The sequence below is a fragment of the Sorghum bicolor genome, chromosome 8 (assembly GCF_000003195.3).
Source record: "Sorghum bicolor cultivar BTx623 chromosome 8, Sorghum_bicolor_NCBIv3, whole genome shotgun sequence".
Classification (NCBI taxonomy): domain Eukaryota; kingdom Viridiplantae; phylum Streptophyta; class Magnoliopsida; order Poales; family Poaceae; genus Sorghum; species Sorghum bicolor.
The window spans coordinates 59,973,683-59,986,085 of record NC_012877.2 but is presented as its reverse complement, the minus strand read 5'-3'; the positions used below and the strand labels follow the sequence as shown (position 1 = coordinate 59,986,085).

General features: G+C 43.2%; 1 protein-coding gene across 4 annotated transcripts; it reads right to left on the bottom strand.

Annotated features, from left to right (window-relative positions):
* LOC8084386 (beta-1,4-mannosyl-glycoprotein 4-beta-N-acetylglucosaminyltransferase) lies at window positions 4,506-8,150 on the bottom strand. 4 transcript variants are annotated; one of them, XM_021466257.1, is made up of 3 exons: window positions 7,558-8,150; window positions 6,432-6,998; window positions 4,506-6,092 (listed from the first exon to the last, which is right to left on the bottom strand). In XM_021466257.1, exon 3 carries the CDS (start codon window positions 5,970-5,972, stop codon window positions 4,878-4,880), a length of 1,095 nt encoding a protein of 364 aa, XP_021321932.1. In that variant the 5' UTR covers window positions 5,973-6,092; window positions 6,432-6,998; window positions 7,558-8,150; the 3' UTR covers window positions 4,506-4,877. The 4 variants fall into 4 exon arrangements, with proteins under 4 accessions (XP_021321932.1, XP_021321935.1, XP_021321934.1 ...); XM_021466260.1 differs by having other exon boundaries at window positions 6,432-6,627; XM_021466259.1 differs by lacking the exon at window positions 7,558-8,150 and having other exon boundaries at window positions 6,432-6,756; window positions 6,858-7,551.

Sequence of the window (12,403 nt, the reverse complement as noted above, 5' to 3'; positions counted from 1 at the left end):
AACTAATGTGGGGGACAGGAATCCCTGACGGGGATTTTTCTTCTCGGGGGGGCGGGGATGGGGAAGAAAGCATCCCATGAGCTTTGGTGGGGAAGGGGACGAGGACGGGGATTTTTTCTCTCCGTGGGGACGGGGATAGGGAGACAATCCCCGATGGAGCGGATAGAAATAAAGGTAGACTGGAATTTTCACAATTATATATTAAGGGAAGAAATAACTAGTCTATAGAAAAATGAGAAAGCTTGAATATAGATTATTTTTAAGGATAAGTCCGAATATAGATGGTCATGTAGTCCTCAAGCTGTAGGACCAACCCGAATCACGTTATTTTGGTTTGGCCCGAGCACAGTCTTAAGCTAATCCACACGATATTTAGGGTCGTAAGTCCGAATATAGATGGTCATGTAGTCCTCAAGCTGTAGGACCAACCCGAATCACGTTATTTTGGTTTAGCCCGAGCACAGTCTTAAGCTAATCCACACGATATTTAGGGTCGTGTTTGGGCTGCATCTTAGGCACGTCAGGCCGCATGGCCCAACTAGCTGAATGCTCCCATGTTCGGTGTAGGCTCATATCTTTGTCTAAATACTCATATTTTACTAACCTCAGATTTTTTTTTTGAGTGGATACTAACCCTAGATGGAACTCTCTTAGCCCATCCGCATCATAGACCGTAGGCAATGTAGTTACTGGGCTGCCGGACATCTCTCTCTCATCTGTTTCATGGTGAATGGTGCATGGACATATGAGAAAAAGAGAAGGTTCGACGTCGAGCTATAGGTGCTCTTGTAATTACTACTTGTTTCATTCCAATTTATGGGTTATTCTAGCTTCTCTAGTTATATAAATTTTATTAAGCATCTAGATTTTTATTATATCTACATAGTAAAAATTATGTATCTGAAAAAGCTAAAACGGCTTATATAGAGTTGTAAGACCGCAAACAACATATAGTGGATTAGGCATTAATTGAAAAAGGCCTGGAATACATACATTTTATAGGGGTTGAAACATAAATATAAATAATGGTCTCAATTTGATGTTGAGTTTGAGTTGTGATCTTTTTTATACACTTAAAAGAATGCATCACGCCTTGTCCATCACCCTGTCATGCTCCATGTACCCTTCTGCTCTGACCAACACGCAGGTGCACTTTTTATAACTATAGAGTTTTTGTCACTGAGGGGTACTATATATGATTAAAAATATTGTTGTAAAGTTTCTGAGCACGAGAAAAGGACAAAGGGGTGTTCTAGTGAGAATTGGGAGTTGCCATTTTATGGAACGAAAGACAGTACTATTGTCGTACAATTCATGCCAGCCTTGTGAGAGGTTTGCCATCAATCCATGATTGGCCTTTTGATGCCATCAATTCACAATTTCTTTAAAAACATCTTCATTAATATAAAAAAATATTAATAATACCACATTGCAAAACTAAAATTTTAAGAGGCAACTCCTTTGGTCATGCCAGTTAGCACCTGTGTACGTAGCATTTTTCTAGTGTGTGTCTAGCAAATTATTACCCTATATATGTTTCTGGGTAAATTTAAAATAAAGAACAAACTTTTCATGAAAAAATGTAAGAGTTTTGATGAAAAGAAAATGACAAATTAATGAATCTGGAGGAAAGTGTGTATTATTGCTGCAATGAGTAGGTATCACACTTTCATATATAAAAAAAAAAGAGTAGGTATCACACAATTAATTTCTTTCATGAAAATAAATTAAACCGGATGACTGACATAGTTAGATCGAGAACCCTACGAGTAATTAATTTCAGATTAATTAATAAGGAGGTAGAACAGCATGCAACTGCTGACAGACTGATAGCATCGATCTAACGGTGTCTTATAGAGATGGATGGATCAATAGCTTGCGAGGGCAGCAGAGCTTGGCCTGCTGCTCCAGCTCCAGCTCCATCTCCTGCTGATGAGGGCAGCGGGCCGCCGCCGGCGCGGTACCACGCGAGCACCGACCGGGCATCGTCGGCTTTGGCGGCCTCCATCCGCATGGCGGCCACGAACGCCTCCTCCCCAGGCGTGGCCGCGAACGCCGCCGCGCCGCGGTTGAGCCTGGCGGCGAGGCTGGCCATCCACTCCTCCATGTGCGCGGCCACGGCCACGACGTCCATCCGTGCGGCCACGGCCATCTCCTCGTGCGTCAGGATGTAGCTGTAGCTGCCCGTCTCCGCGTCCGCCGCCAGCCTCCTCAGGTCCGTCTCCATCAGGCGGCGCGCGGCGGCGGCGATCTCCTCGGCGTCCGCGCGCAGCGCCCCCACGCGCCTGGCCTCCGCCCGCAGCGCCGCCGCCTCCTCCTCCTCGCCTGGCAGCACCGACGACGACGACAGGGCCCGCTGGATGTCCTCCAGTTCTCGTGCCATCACCTCCGCCGCTCGCTGCGCTACGGCCTCCACGCCCTCCGCCCAGTCCCACGACTCGGCTGGAAGGACGTCGTCGTCCTCGTCCTGCAGCGCCGCCACACTGGCCCGTAAGGCTTTCAAATCCTTCTCCAGCCCTGCGTCGTCGTCGTTCTCCACCATATGGAGGTTTGTCAGTGACATGATCTGCATCTGCTCCTCCTCGTCGTGGAGGCTGCTGTACGCTGGCGCGATCGCCATGGTGTACGTGATCTACTATACCCTATCGGATCGATGCACTGCTTTTGGCCTTTTGCGTTAGAATTTGCCCTTGGCGAGGAGGGTGGCGGCCGATCAATTTATAGACGGGATGGAGAAGAGATGGAGAGGAGGCGGTGGGCCAATTCATGCCTACGCGCGGCGTATCGCAGTCGGAGTCGGTGTCGGAGTCCGAGTCCGTTTGCATTGCATGCAACGCGTGTCCGGGACTCGGGCGAAAACTGATCTGTACACGCATGTACATTATTCAAAAGCTTTTGACCCGAACAGCAGGGTTCTTCACACTTTCAGGGGCAGCTACCAAAGCAACACCTTAAGTCCTTAACATGTCACAAGAGCTCATGACCCGAACAGCAGCTGCACAACCACTGCCGTAACTTATTTTGGTCAGTAATTATAAGTGGATCCAATGGAGGCTTTCTGAAATAAATAGTAGCTTGACACTGTCAGTTAAAGCAACTGTCTCTAAGAGCATCTCCAGCAATGCTACCTAAATGTCTATTTAGATAGCTACCAATTTTCATACTATCCATAATGACACGTGGGTCCCATACGTCATACTCTCGTTCTTCTTCTCCGCCATGGATGGAAGTGGAGGTGGCTGGAGGTGCGTCGGCGTAGGTCGCCACGCCGTCGGGGAGGGCTTCCGTGCCACCGAGCTAGGCCGCCGCGCCGCCATGGAGGGCCACGCCGGGCAGGGGAAGCGCAACGGCGTGCGTCGTGCCGTTGGGGTAGGGAGCCGAGCCACCGGAGCCGCCAAAGCCTGGAGCTGGGGAGCCACGTCGTCAGGGAGGGCCTCCACACCACTGAGACAGGCCGTCACACCACTGGGAGGGCCACCCTGAGCAGGGGAGGCACTACCGGGAAGAAGGGTGATGTTGCCTCCTATTCACCCGCCGGATTGGGTAAGAGGTGCCGCACCGATGGGACAAGTGTTTGTCGGGTGATTCGTGGGAGAAGAGAGACGAAGAGAAAAATAGGTAGGCACTTTTGTTGGCCCAACAGATCTAGGTAGTGGGAGGAGAAATTTAGGTAGCGTGATAGGTAGGCTGTTGGAGCATAGTTTTTTACCTACACTACCCAAATATAAGATAGGTAGTCTGTGGTAGGTAGTCTGCTGGAAATGCTCTAACCTAATCAAAATTGGGATACTCGCAGGTAGCGAGGAACACATACCAACATAGGGTCCATTACACACAATCAGTTAAGAAACTGAGAAGTATTATAAAACACCATGTTGGAGCAGCAGATTGATCCTATGTCCAGGAAAAAGGAGAAATGAGAATGATAAGAGTTCAGAACTAATAAGAAGTTTCAGAGTAAAAAGCATAAGGGTGCATTATTTTCTGTAGCCGTTTTGCTAGATGCCGTTATAGAACTGTTGGACTCACTTGAGAATTAAAACAAACCTTTCCCTACAAGTTTTACTGCATTATTGGGTTGCAGAAAGATGGGTTGCATGCAAGACGATCATGCATCATATGAGAAAAGTGAAGAAATGAAGATCCATACAGATTATAGTTTTTACAAAATTTTAAACGTGTTTACACAATCAGGTGCAAACTGCAAAGCAGTTAATATATTCAGAGACATAAACAGAGCATACTGTTCAACATGTGATCCTCACCTTGTCTATCATATATTTTATCTGATCCTCACCCTGTAATCACTTATTACTGAACTGAATTCCTAGAAGAGCAATCCGTTCCCTAGGGGGAAAAAAAACATGCAATGCACTAGCGCTGTTCTGCAGGAGACTGAAACTGGACAAAGAGACAGGGTTGTGCTGACCTTGATTTACCTTCAATCAGAATAAGAATATAGAAATGCCAGGCCTTACAGATTAGACATCTTGCACTATGTAATCGAATCAATCATCAGTACAAAGTTCATCTAGGGCATTTCCTCAACACCCACCAGAAATGAAGTTTAATCAGTGACTACAGGCAACAAACAGTTGTTTGGAAAAGAAGATCAGGATGAACCAAAAGGTACCAATTTACTATAGCCATTTTACATGTATGTTACTTGCTGTAAATTCAGGGGTTGATAAGCCCACCGCTACAGATACAACATGAAAACTCCCTTAGCTCCTCAAGTCCACACCAAAACAGCTCCTAGCACCCTATCTAAAAGTAATACTATTTCATATCAAACCAAAAAAACATTTCCCCCATGAACAACAGTATTGCAGCTAAAAGAAATACTGTTGACTAACAAAACAGAGCTAATCTCTGATCTACTCTGATCTCAAGCACCCACCAGGAAGCAAGAACTTGAACTTGTCTGCGTTCTTGATCAAATGGGAAGGCAGATGCACGGCAGATGCCGACTTGGGTATCGGCCCCATCTTCTTGAAGAGGTCAGTGAATGTATACTCCTCAGGTAGCATGTCAAACAGGTCGTCCCCATTGCATATGATCTTCTGGATTCTGTCTGGGTTTAGGAAGCTTTTCTGCTTCACTCGGTCCGCATGGCTGTATGCCTTCATCTTGAAAACAAACTCCTTAATCTCCCTGAAGCAGAAGCTGCAGTGCCAGCCCGCATCAGCCAGGATTAAGTTGCTCTGGCGGGAATGGCGATACGATGTGCGCTCATTGTACATGTGTGCTGTTGCTCTCCAGCTGTTGTCATCCACAGGAAATTCAAAGGAGTACATGTAGTTCTTCATCTCAAGGTGCATGACTGGTGGTATTCCATCACACCACTTGAGCAGCTGCACAGTCTCAGGGGTAGGGATCTCATCAGCATCAGCCATGATCAGGATATCACCGACAGCAATACCTGATCTTCGTATCAGCATATTAAGTGAACGACGGTGATAGGCCTCAACATGGAACGGTTGCCGATGAGAACCAGTATCCAGATCTCCAATAGAAAGCATGTCGTAGACAATCTTTGATCCAGCAAATCCAAAACGACTGAAGTTTTCAAAAAAGGAGAGTGACTTGGGGATTCCAGTGAAGGTGGAATTGGCCTCAAGGAGGACAAACCGGTCAACATATGGAAGGAGCTCACGGTAGCGGATTTCCAGAATATCCAGCTCATTGCTGAAGAGGACAGCATCAAAGACACGGCGAGGGGCGGGGAGGATGCCCCAGCCATGGAGTTGGCACAGCTGGGCCATGGACATATTAGGGGCATAGTAGTGTGGGATGCGGGTGAATGGTTTAGGCGGTGTGTCCCACAGTGGCCGTAGAAGGTAGGAGATACTTTGGAAGTACTGGGTGACAGCAATAACAGACACAGAAAGAACCAGAACAAATGGTATCAGGAACTTGAAACGCAGAATTTTCCGTCTAGCTACGGGCGGATGAGGCAAGTCTCTGGCCATGAGAAGGCCTTGTGTCTAAGACAGAGAATGAAATGGGCAGGGTGTCTGATTAGCATTCGAGAGTGGTCCAGATACTCTATCTTGCCGGGGGTGTGGCAAAAATCCGAATCTGAATGTAATCTGCATTTTGCAAGAGAAGACAGAAAATAATAAGAAGAAAAAATTAGTAGTGACATAAGAACTGAACTATGCAGATTATTAAACTATAGAAAAGTAACATATTGGAAAAAATGCATATACAGGAATAATGGCATGAGTTACAGACAGGTTAATTTGCAATACAACTGACATGTTCTTTAAACATCTAAAAAGGGAGTACAACACGAAGACATGGATTGATATACACTAAGACAAATGGTCCACTACCATTCTACCAATTATTCCAACAATAAAGGATCCAAAAGAACATCATGCACTAGAGCCAGCAAAGTTTATCAGAGGACTGCAAAAAACCCTCACCTGAACCATGATTTAGCCATTTAGTTGTTCTTACTTCTGAGTAATCCCAAGTTCCAACAGCATAAATAAACATAAAGGGAAATCAGCGATCAGGCCTAGTGAGATGGACTGTACTTGTACATTGATGAAAGATCAATGAACCACTACTAAATCCACATTTCCATTCCAGCAGGACAAGCAAGTAGCCAATTCTCTGCTGCACGAATCAAATCATCATTACATCAAAACAGGGCATTTGTCATCACCAATCCGCCGCATTATGGAACACATAACGGTGAATGGATAGCTCCCCACAGAAGAACGGATTTCTCATTCTTCTCTTGAGCTGAATGATCGGAACGCTAAGTAAGATTACTGCAGGCGTCAGGGACTCAGGGGCAATGCAAAAAGGTGGAGAAATCTAACTAAAACCAAATGTAGACAAACCAAGCTTGCTTCTAACGGCTCCTCCTGAAGAAAAGGCCCAAACTTTGTGGAGCGAGATGCCCCCAAGACAGATGATACTTGCGAAGGGAACGAGATCTTCCCCAGTGGGTGAGGTGGGGTGACAGCTGACAAGAAAAATCCCTGACATCAACCATGACTTAGCCATGTAATTGCTCTTACCTCTGAGTTATCCAAAGTTCCAACAGCATAAACAGAAAAGGAAATAAGTAATCAGGCCTAGCGAGATGGGCTGTACTTGTACATTGGTAAAAGATCAATGGACCACTACTAAATACACATTTCCATTCCAGCAGGACAAGCAAGCAGGCAATCCTGTGCTGCTGCCTGAATCAAATCATCATTAGATCGAAACAGGGCAAATTTCCTTCACCAATCTGCTGCATTATGGAACGCATATTGGTGAATAGATATCTCCCCACATAACGGATTTCTCTTTTCTCATTCTTCTCTTAAGCAGGGCAATCGGAAAGCTAATTAAGCAGGGACTCATAGGAAATACAAAAACGTGGAGAAATCAAACGAAGACCAAATCTAGACAAACCAAGCTTGCTTCTAATGGCTCCCCCTAAAGAAAAGGGCCAACTTTATTGCTAGTACTTGCGAAGGGAACGAGATCGCCCCCAATGGGTAGGTAGGGTGACCAATAACTGATAAGAACAGGGGCAGCGGAGACGGTCACCTCAGGGAAGAAGACGGCGAGCCGAGAGGAGCAGAAGGCGGGGACGACGGGGAGCTCCTCCTCCCATCTCTGGACGACCTGCCGCGCGCTCCGCTCCCTCCCCCTCCTCGTCAAGTCCTGTCTCATTTAACCTGGCCACCTCCGCTCCTCGCCTCCTCCGCCTCCTGCCTTGGCTCGTGCGCCCGCCCCTCCTTGACTCCTCCGCCAATCTCTCTCCAGCCGTCCGCCTATTTCTGTCCCATCCTCCTCCCTCCCTTCCCCTCTGATCCGGTAGCCTCCGTGGCGGAGGCGGAGCAGATGCTGCTGCTGCTAAATTTAGGGCCCCCCTGGCCACCTGCGGGGTTTGCTTTTTGGGTTTAAAAAAACAGGGTTTTTCGCTTTTACGTACAGGGGAGAAAAGTGATGAACTGTTTGATCTTGTTCTTGTGGGATGGATGGGATATGCGATTGGGACGAGTGCTTTGCTTTGCCTTGCCACTGCGACTGCGGTGCCAGTGCCAGCGCTCGCTCGGCGTCGGCGAGCTTTTGGGGGCGTGTGCGGCACTCGGCAGTGGGATTCTCTGCGTGGATGTTGGGTGTAGGATCCGCTGTAGGATCAGAGAAATGATGCTCCCACGCTCGAGCGAGTTTGACCAAAAGACACGAGTCTCCACGTGCACTCTGGTCTTGAATAGCACAACTATGAGTTTTTATAAATATCAATATATCCATAATTGATTTATTTATATAACAATATCCATATCTCTATGACTACATCTACATCTGTTAGGCCTTGTTTAGGTGTGAAAAGATTTTGGATTTCGCTACTGTAGCACTTTCGTTTGTTTGTGGCAAACATTGTCCAATCATAGACTAACTAGGATCAAAAGATTCGTCTCGCGATTTTACGGTTAAACTGTGTAATTAGTTTTTATTTTATTCTATATTTAATGCTTCGTGCATGTGTCGAAAGATCCGATGTGACAGTAAATCCTGAAAACTTTTTGGTTTTTGGATGAACTAAACAAGGCCTTATTATAAAGGATGAATGGTTTTCTCTTTGACTCTCTTCTTTCACTTTCCACAATGTCCGCCCAATGTATTGTATCTCTCAATGTCTTATCTATAACTCGGACTCATGAACGCTCTGATACAACATAGAATGACGAATTTTTGTGCATTCACCTCTTCCTTGGTAGTTGTATAGTTTTGCTTGTAACATTGAACTTGCTTTCGCCTTTTTGGGCTTTTTTATTGATCACCGTTGGGGTGCAAACCTCTTCTATTTCTTTAAAAAAAATGACATGATTTTTTTTAGAAAAAGATGACATGATTATTATAAGTCACAAGTCATTAATTTTTCTGTCAGCCAATAATATTTTTTTCTTATAATAAGTTAGTGAATAGTACTTTCAACCATGACGAACAGACCTGCAAGTCATCCAGGCAACAAAGTGTATGTTAGAGCATCTCCAAGAGACTCTCTATATTATTCTTAAATGCTAGGAATAGCAATTTTGGTGAAAAACTACCCTCCAACAGTTTCTCTAAATAATCATCCAAATATAGCCATTGTCTATTCTGGGTTTTTCGCTAGCCAAGTATAGAAGACGAGAATGACTCTCTAGAGTGGGCATGATATTTAGCAAAACTGTTGGAAAGTAAAAAAAATATAGAAAGCGACTTTTATGCAAATGGCTCTACAAATGATGATTTAGAAAGGCTCTTGAAGATGCTCTTACATTGTATTACATGGACACGTTTGTTATTTTAATATAAAAAATCATTTATGTATCAAATGCATTTCAAATTTTTACTTTACCACCAAAAGCATGATTATCTTAAGGCCTTGTTCTTAGAAGTGTAAGCCAATTCGAGACAGAGAGAAAAAGAGTTTCTTTAAACAACATCATAAACAACATATTTGTTTGAGCCTATCTGTCGAATCTGTCAGTCATTTAACAGTATTTTTTTTCACAACAAATCAACGAACAGTACTTTTAGCTGTAGCTTATCAGCCAAGCGAACGTAGGTGGTGGTGTCAGAGCCACTTAAAATCGTAACAGGACCACATGCCTTAGAGATAAAAGCAAACAATGCAATTTTAGCAAAAAAGAATAGATTGAATTTGAATTTTTTCATAGGAAACACCAAGACTACTGCACAGTCAAATATTGGAGCACCACGTGAGAAGATACACAAGTCATCCGTATGCTTTTTGCAAACGGCATGTTATGGCAACTATTATGGCTTATCGGTGTATGTATATGTAATTTCTCCTGCTATTTGAGGATGAGTACGTAGGAATATTGAGTCAATCCAGAATGAAAACGGTATAGCACGCAATGCGAATTTTTTTGGGACATCGAAAATGACATGGGGGGTAGATAACAGAATTGGATCAGAGACAAAACTTAAATGCTCCCTCCATCCATAAAAGAATACAACTATGAGATCTACGTTGGTCAGACTAGCTCAACTTTGACCAACATTATAATAAACAATATTAGCATGTTTACTGGTTTAAAAAGTCATGGCTGAAAATACTATTCGCTGATTTATTGTAAAAGAAAAACACTGCTGGCTAGTAGAAAAAGTACAGCTTATAAGATAAGTGAAAGGAGCCGATGGTACGTCTTCAAATTTATGGTGAAAAATATAATCTATAATTAATCTAATGGTACTTGTTTTGTATCATGGATGTTCACAACCAGAATTTTCTACTTCTCCTAGTGACGTGGGGTTCTTCTAGTGTTTTACCATTCAAAATCTGGTGTAAGCTTTTCCTACTAATCAGCATTTTATGGCCAGCCAGCAGTATTCACAACAAATGCCTCCTAGTAAGGATCTCATGTGCTATGACTAGTGGTAGTATTTTATTACTATTTAAGAAAACACTAGGAGAATTCCACTTTTTGTAGTGGTTAGTACTTTTTTATATAAATTTAGTTAAAGTTCAAACTATTGAACTTCTTGAAATACGATAATTGTATTCTTTTGTGGACACATGGAGTAGTTAGGTAATATGTACTTCCTTATTTCTAAATTAAATGATGTTCTGACTTTTTATGATACATAGATTTTGATATATACTATATCTAAATACATATAGTAAAAATAATATATCTAACAAACCAGAACATCTTATATATGTAGTAAAAATTTAAAGTAATATATCTAAAAAATCAAAGCATTTTATAGTCTAAAAAATAGAAGAGCACATATATGTGGAGAATAATATGCTTGTCATGAACTAACAACTTATGAGCTTCCTATGCGACACTTACCCGCCACATTACATCTCAGTGAACTGAATCGGTTTGCTATTGCGACAGCCCATGTTTCATTCAAGAAATCAAACGACGCCTCTATATGCATCACCTACTGAATGAACTAATTAAACATTATCTTTCTATAAAATGATGAATCAGTTGGCCTTCACGTTTAAGGCCTTGTTCTGAAATTTTTTGGTTTTTTGCTACTGTATCACTTTTGTTTGTATGTGATAAATATTATCCAATTACTGAGTAACTAGATTCAAAAAATTTGCCTCATAAATTATAGATAAACTGTGCAATCAGTTTTTATTTTTGTCTATATTTAATGCTCCATGATGTGTACAAGGATTCAATATGATGGGGAATCTTGAAAATTTTTTTGGAACTAAACAAGGCCTAAATCTTGATCTCAAAAGGGTGGGGAAAAGCGATTTTTTTTTAAAGACCCCAAAACACGCTAACCTAACCAGCCCACTTATTAGCTGGGCCGCATCAACCCATTTTGACTCGGCCCGTCGCTTCGATGGGCTTTAGTCATTAGTATACTGGGCCTCCACTGCTTCACATGTTAAGTAAGAGAGTGGCCTTGGCCCGTTGAGAGATCCTTCCTGCAACCCTGCCTATCAGTATTACTGCTGTGTCTATTTAAGCCTCTTCAATTTACCAAGTAAAACGAACTTCCACAGTTGCACTACCAAGATAACTGACAGTTGTGATAGTGGAGAGGTGCTTTTGGATGCTGTTTTCAGTTGAGAACTCATAAATCCGATAGAGGAAATAAAAGTTGAGTAGAAAAAAAAATGAACAAAAAGATACACTATCTCTGCAACTTTCACCTAGGCCGTCTCACATTTCATCTTTGCAGTTTTCACTACGGCCATGTAGGGAAAAGGTAGAACAGATGAGCTAACCATTTTCCCAAGTAGGTATGCAAGAACAGATCCTGTCTCACACTGCCACAGCATCTCTGAAATAAAAAAAATTCCAATTCAACTTCATGAACAACAGTTACAGGAAGTATCAGATCGTTGCAGGCATCAATTTATGTAGGGAAAAAATGTTGCTCAAATTCAGATGAAATCAAATACTTGAAACCCTGTTAGCAACATCAACCAGCATATGCAAAAGCAGTTCATGATGCTTCCCCATAGCAGTGCCATTCAATCCAGGTGGATACACATATTTATCCTCCCTGTCTGCTCAAGTTTCCCTGTCACCTCATTTCCCGGACAGGAGCTTGCATTGACATGCATGCATGCCATGCTTTTTTCTCTGACGACATGACAACCTAACCACCAGAAAGGTCAAGGTCAAGCAGAAACAACACAACTGGGAGATTAGATCATCAGCTAGAAATTAATCAGTCATGCAGACTATAACAGCATGGTCACCATTCTAGATGGAGATGGGAAGGGTAACAACCAGATGCTAGATTCTAAGGTGGTGCCTGCATTTGCATCCATGAGTGGTGTGGTCTTCCCTTTCTGCATTGCATTTGTGGTGCCTCACACCTCAGTGTCCATTCACATGCATTCAGTATCTTCTAGCTCTTTGTATTTTTTTTAAAAGACAAAACTCCATATCAAACT

Bases quoted from the DNA above. Each gene is read 5' to 3' on its own strand.
- LOC8084386 (XM_021466257.1), bottom strand. From the start codon at position 5,972: ATGGCCAGAGACTTGCCTCATCCGCCCGTAGCTAGACGGAAAATTCTG.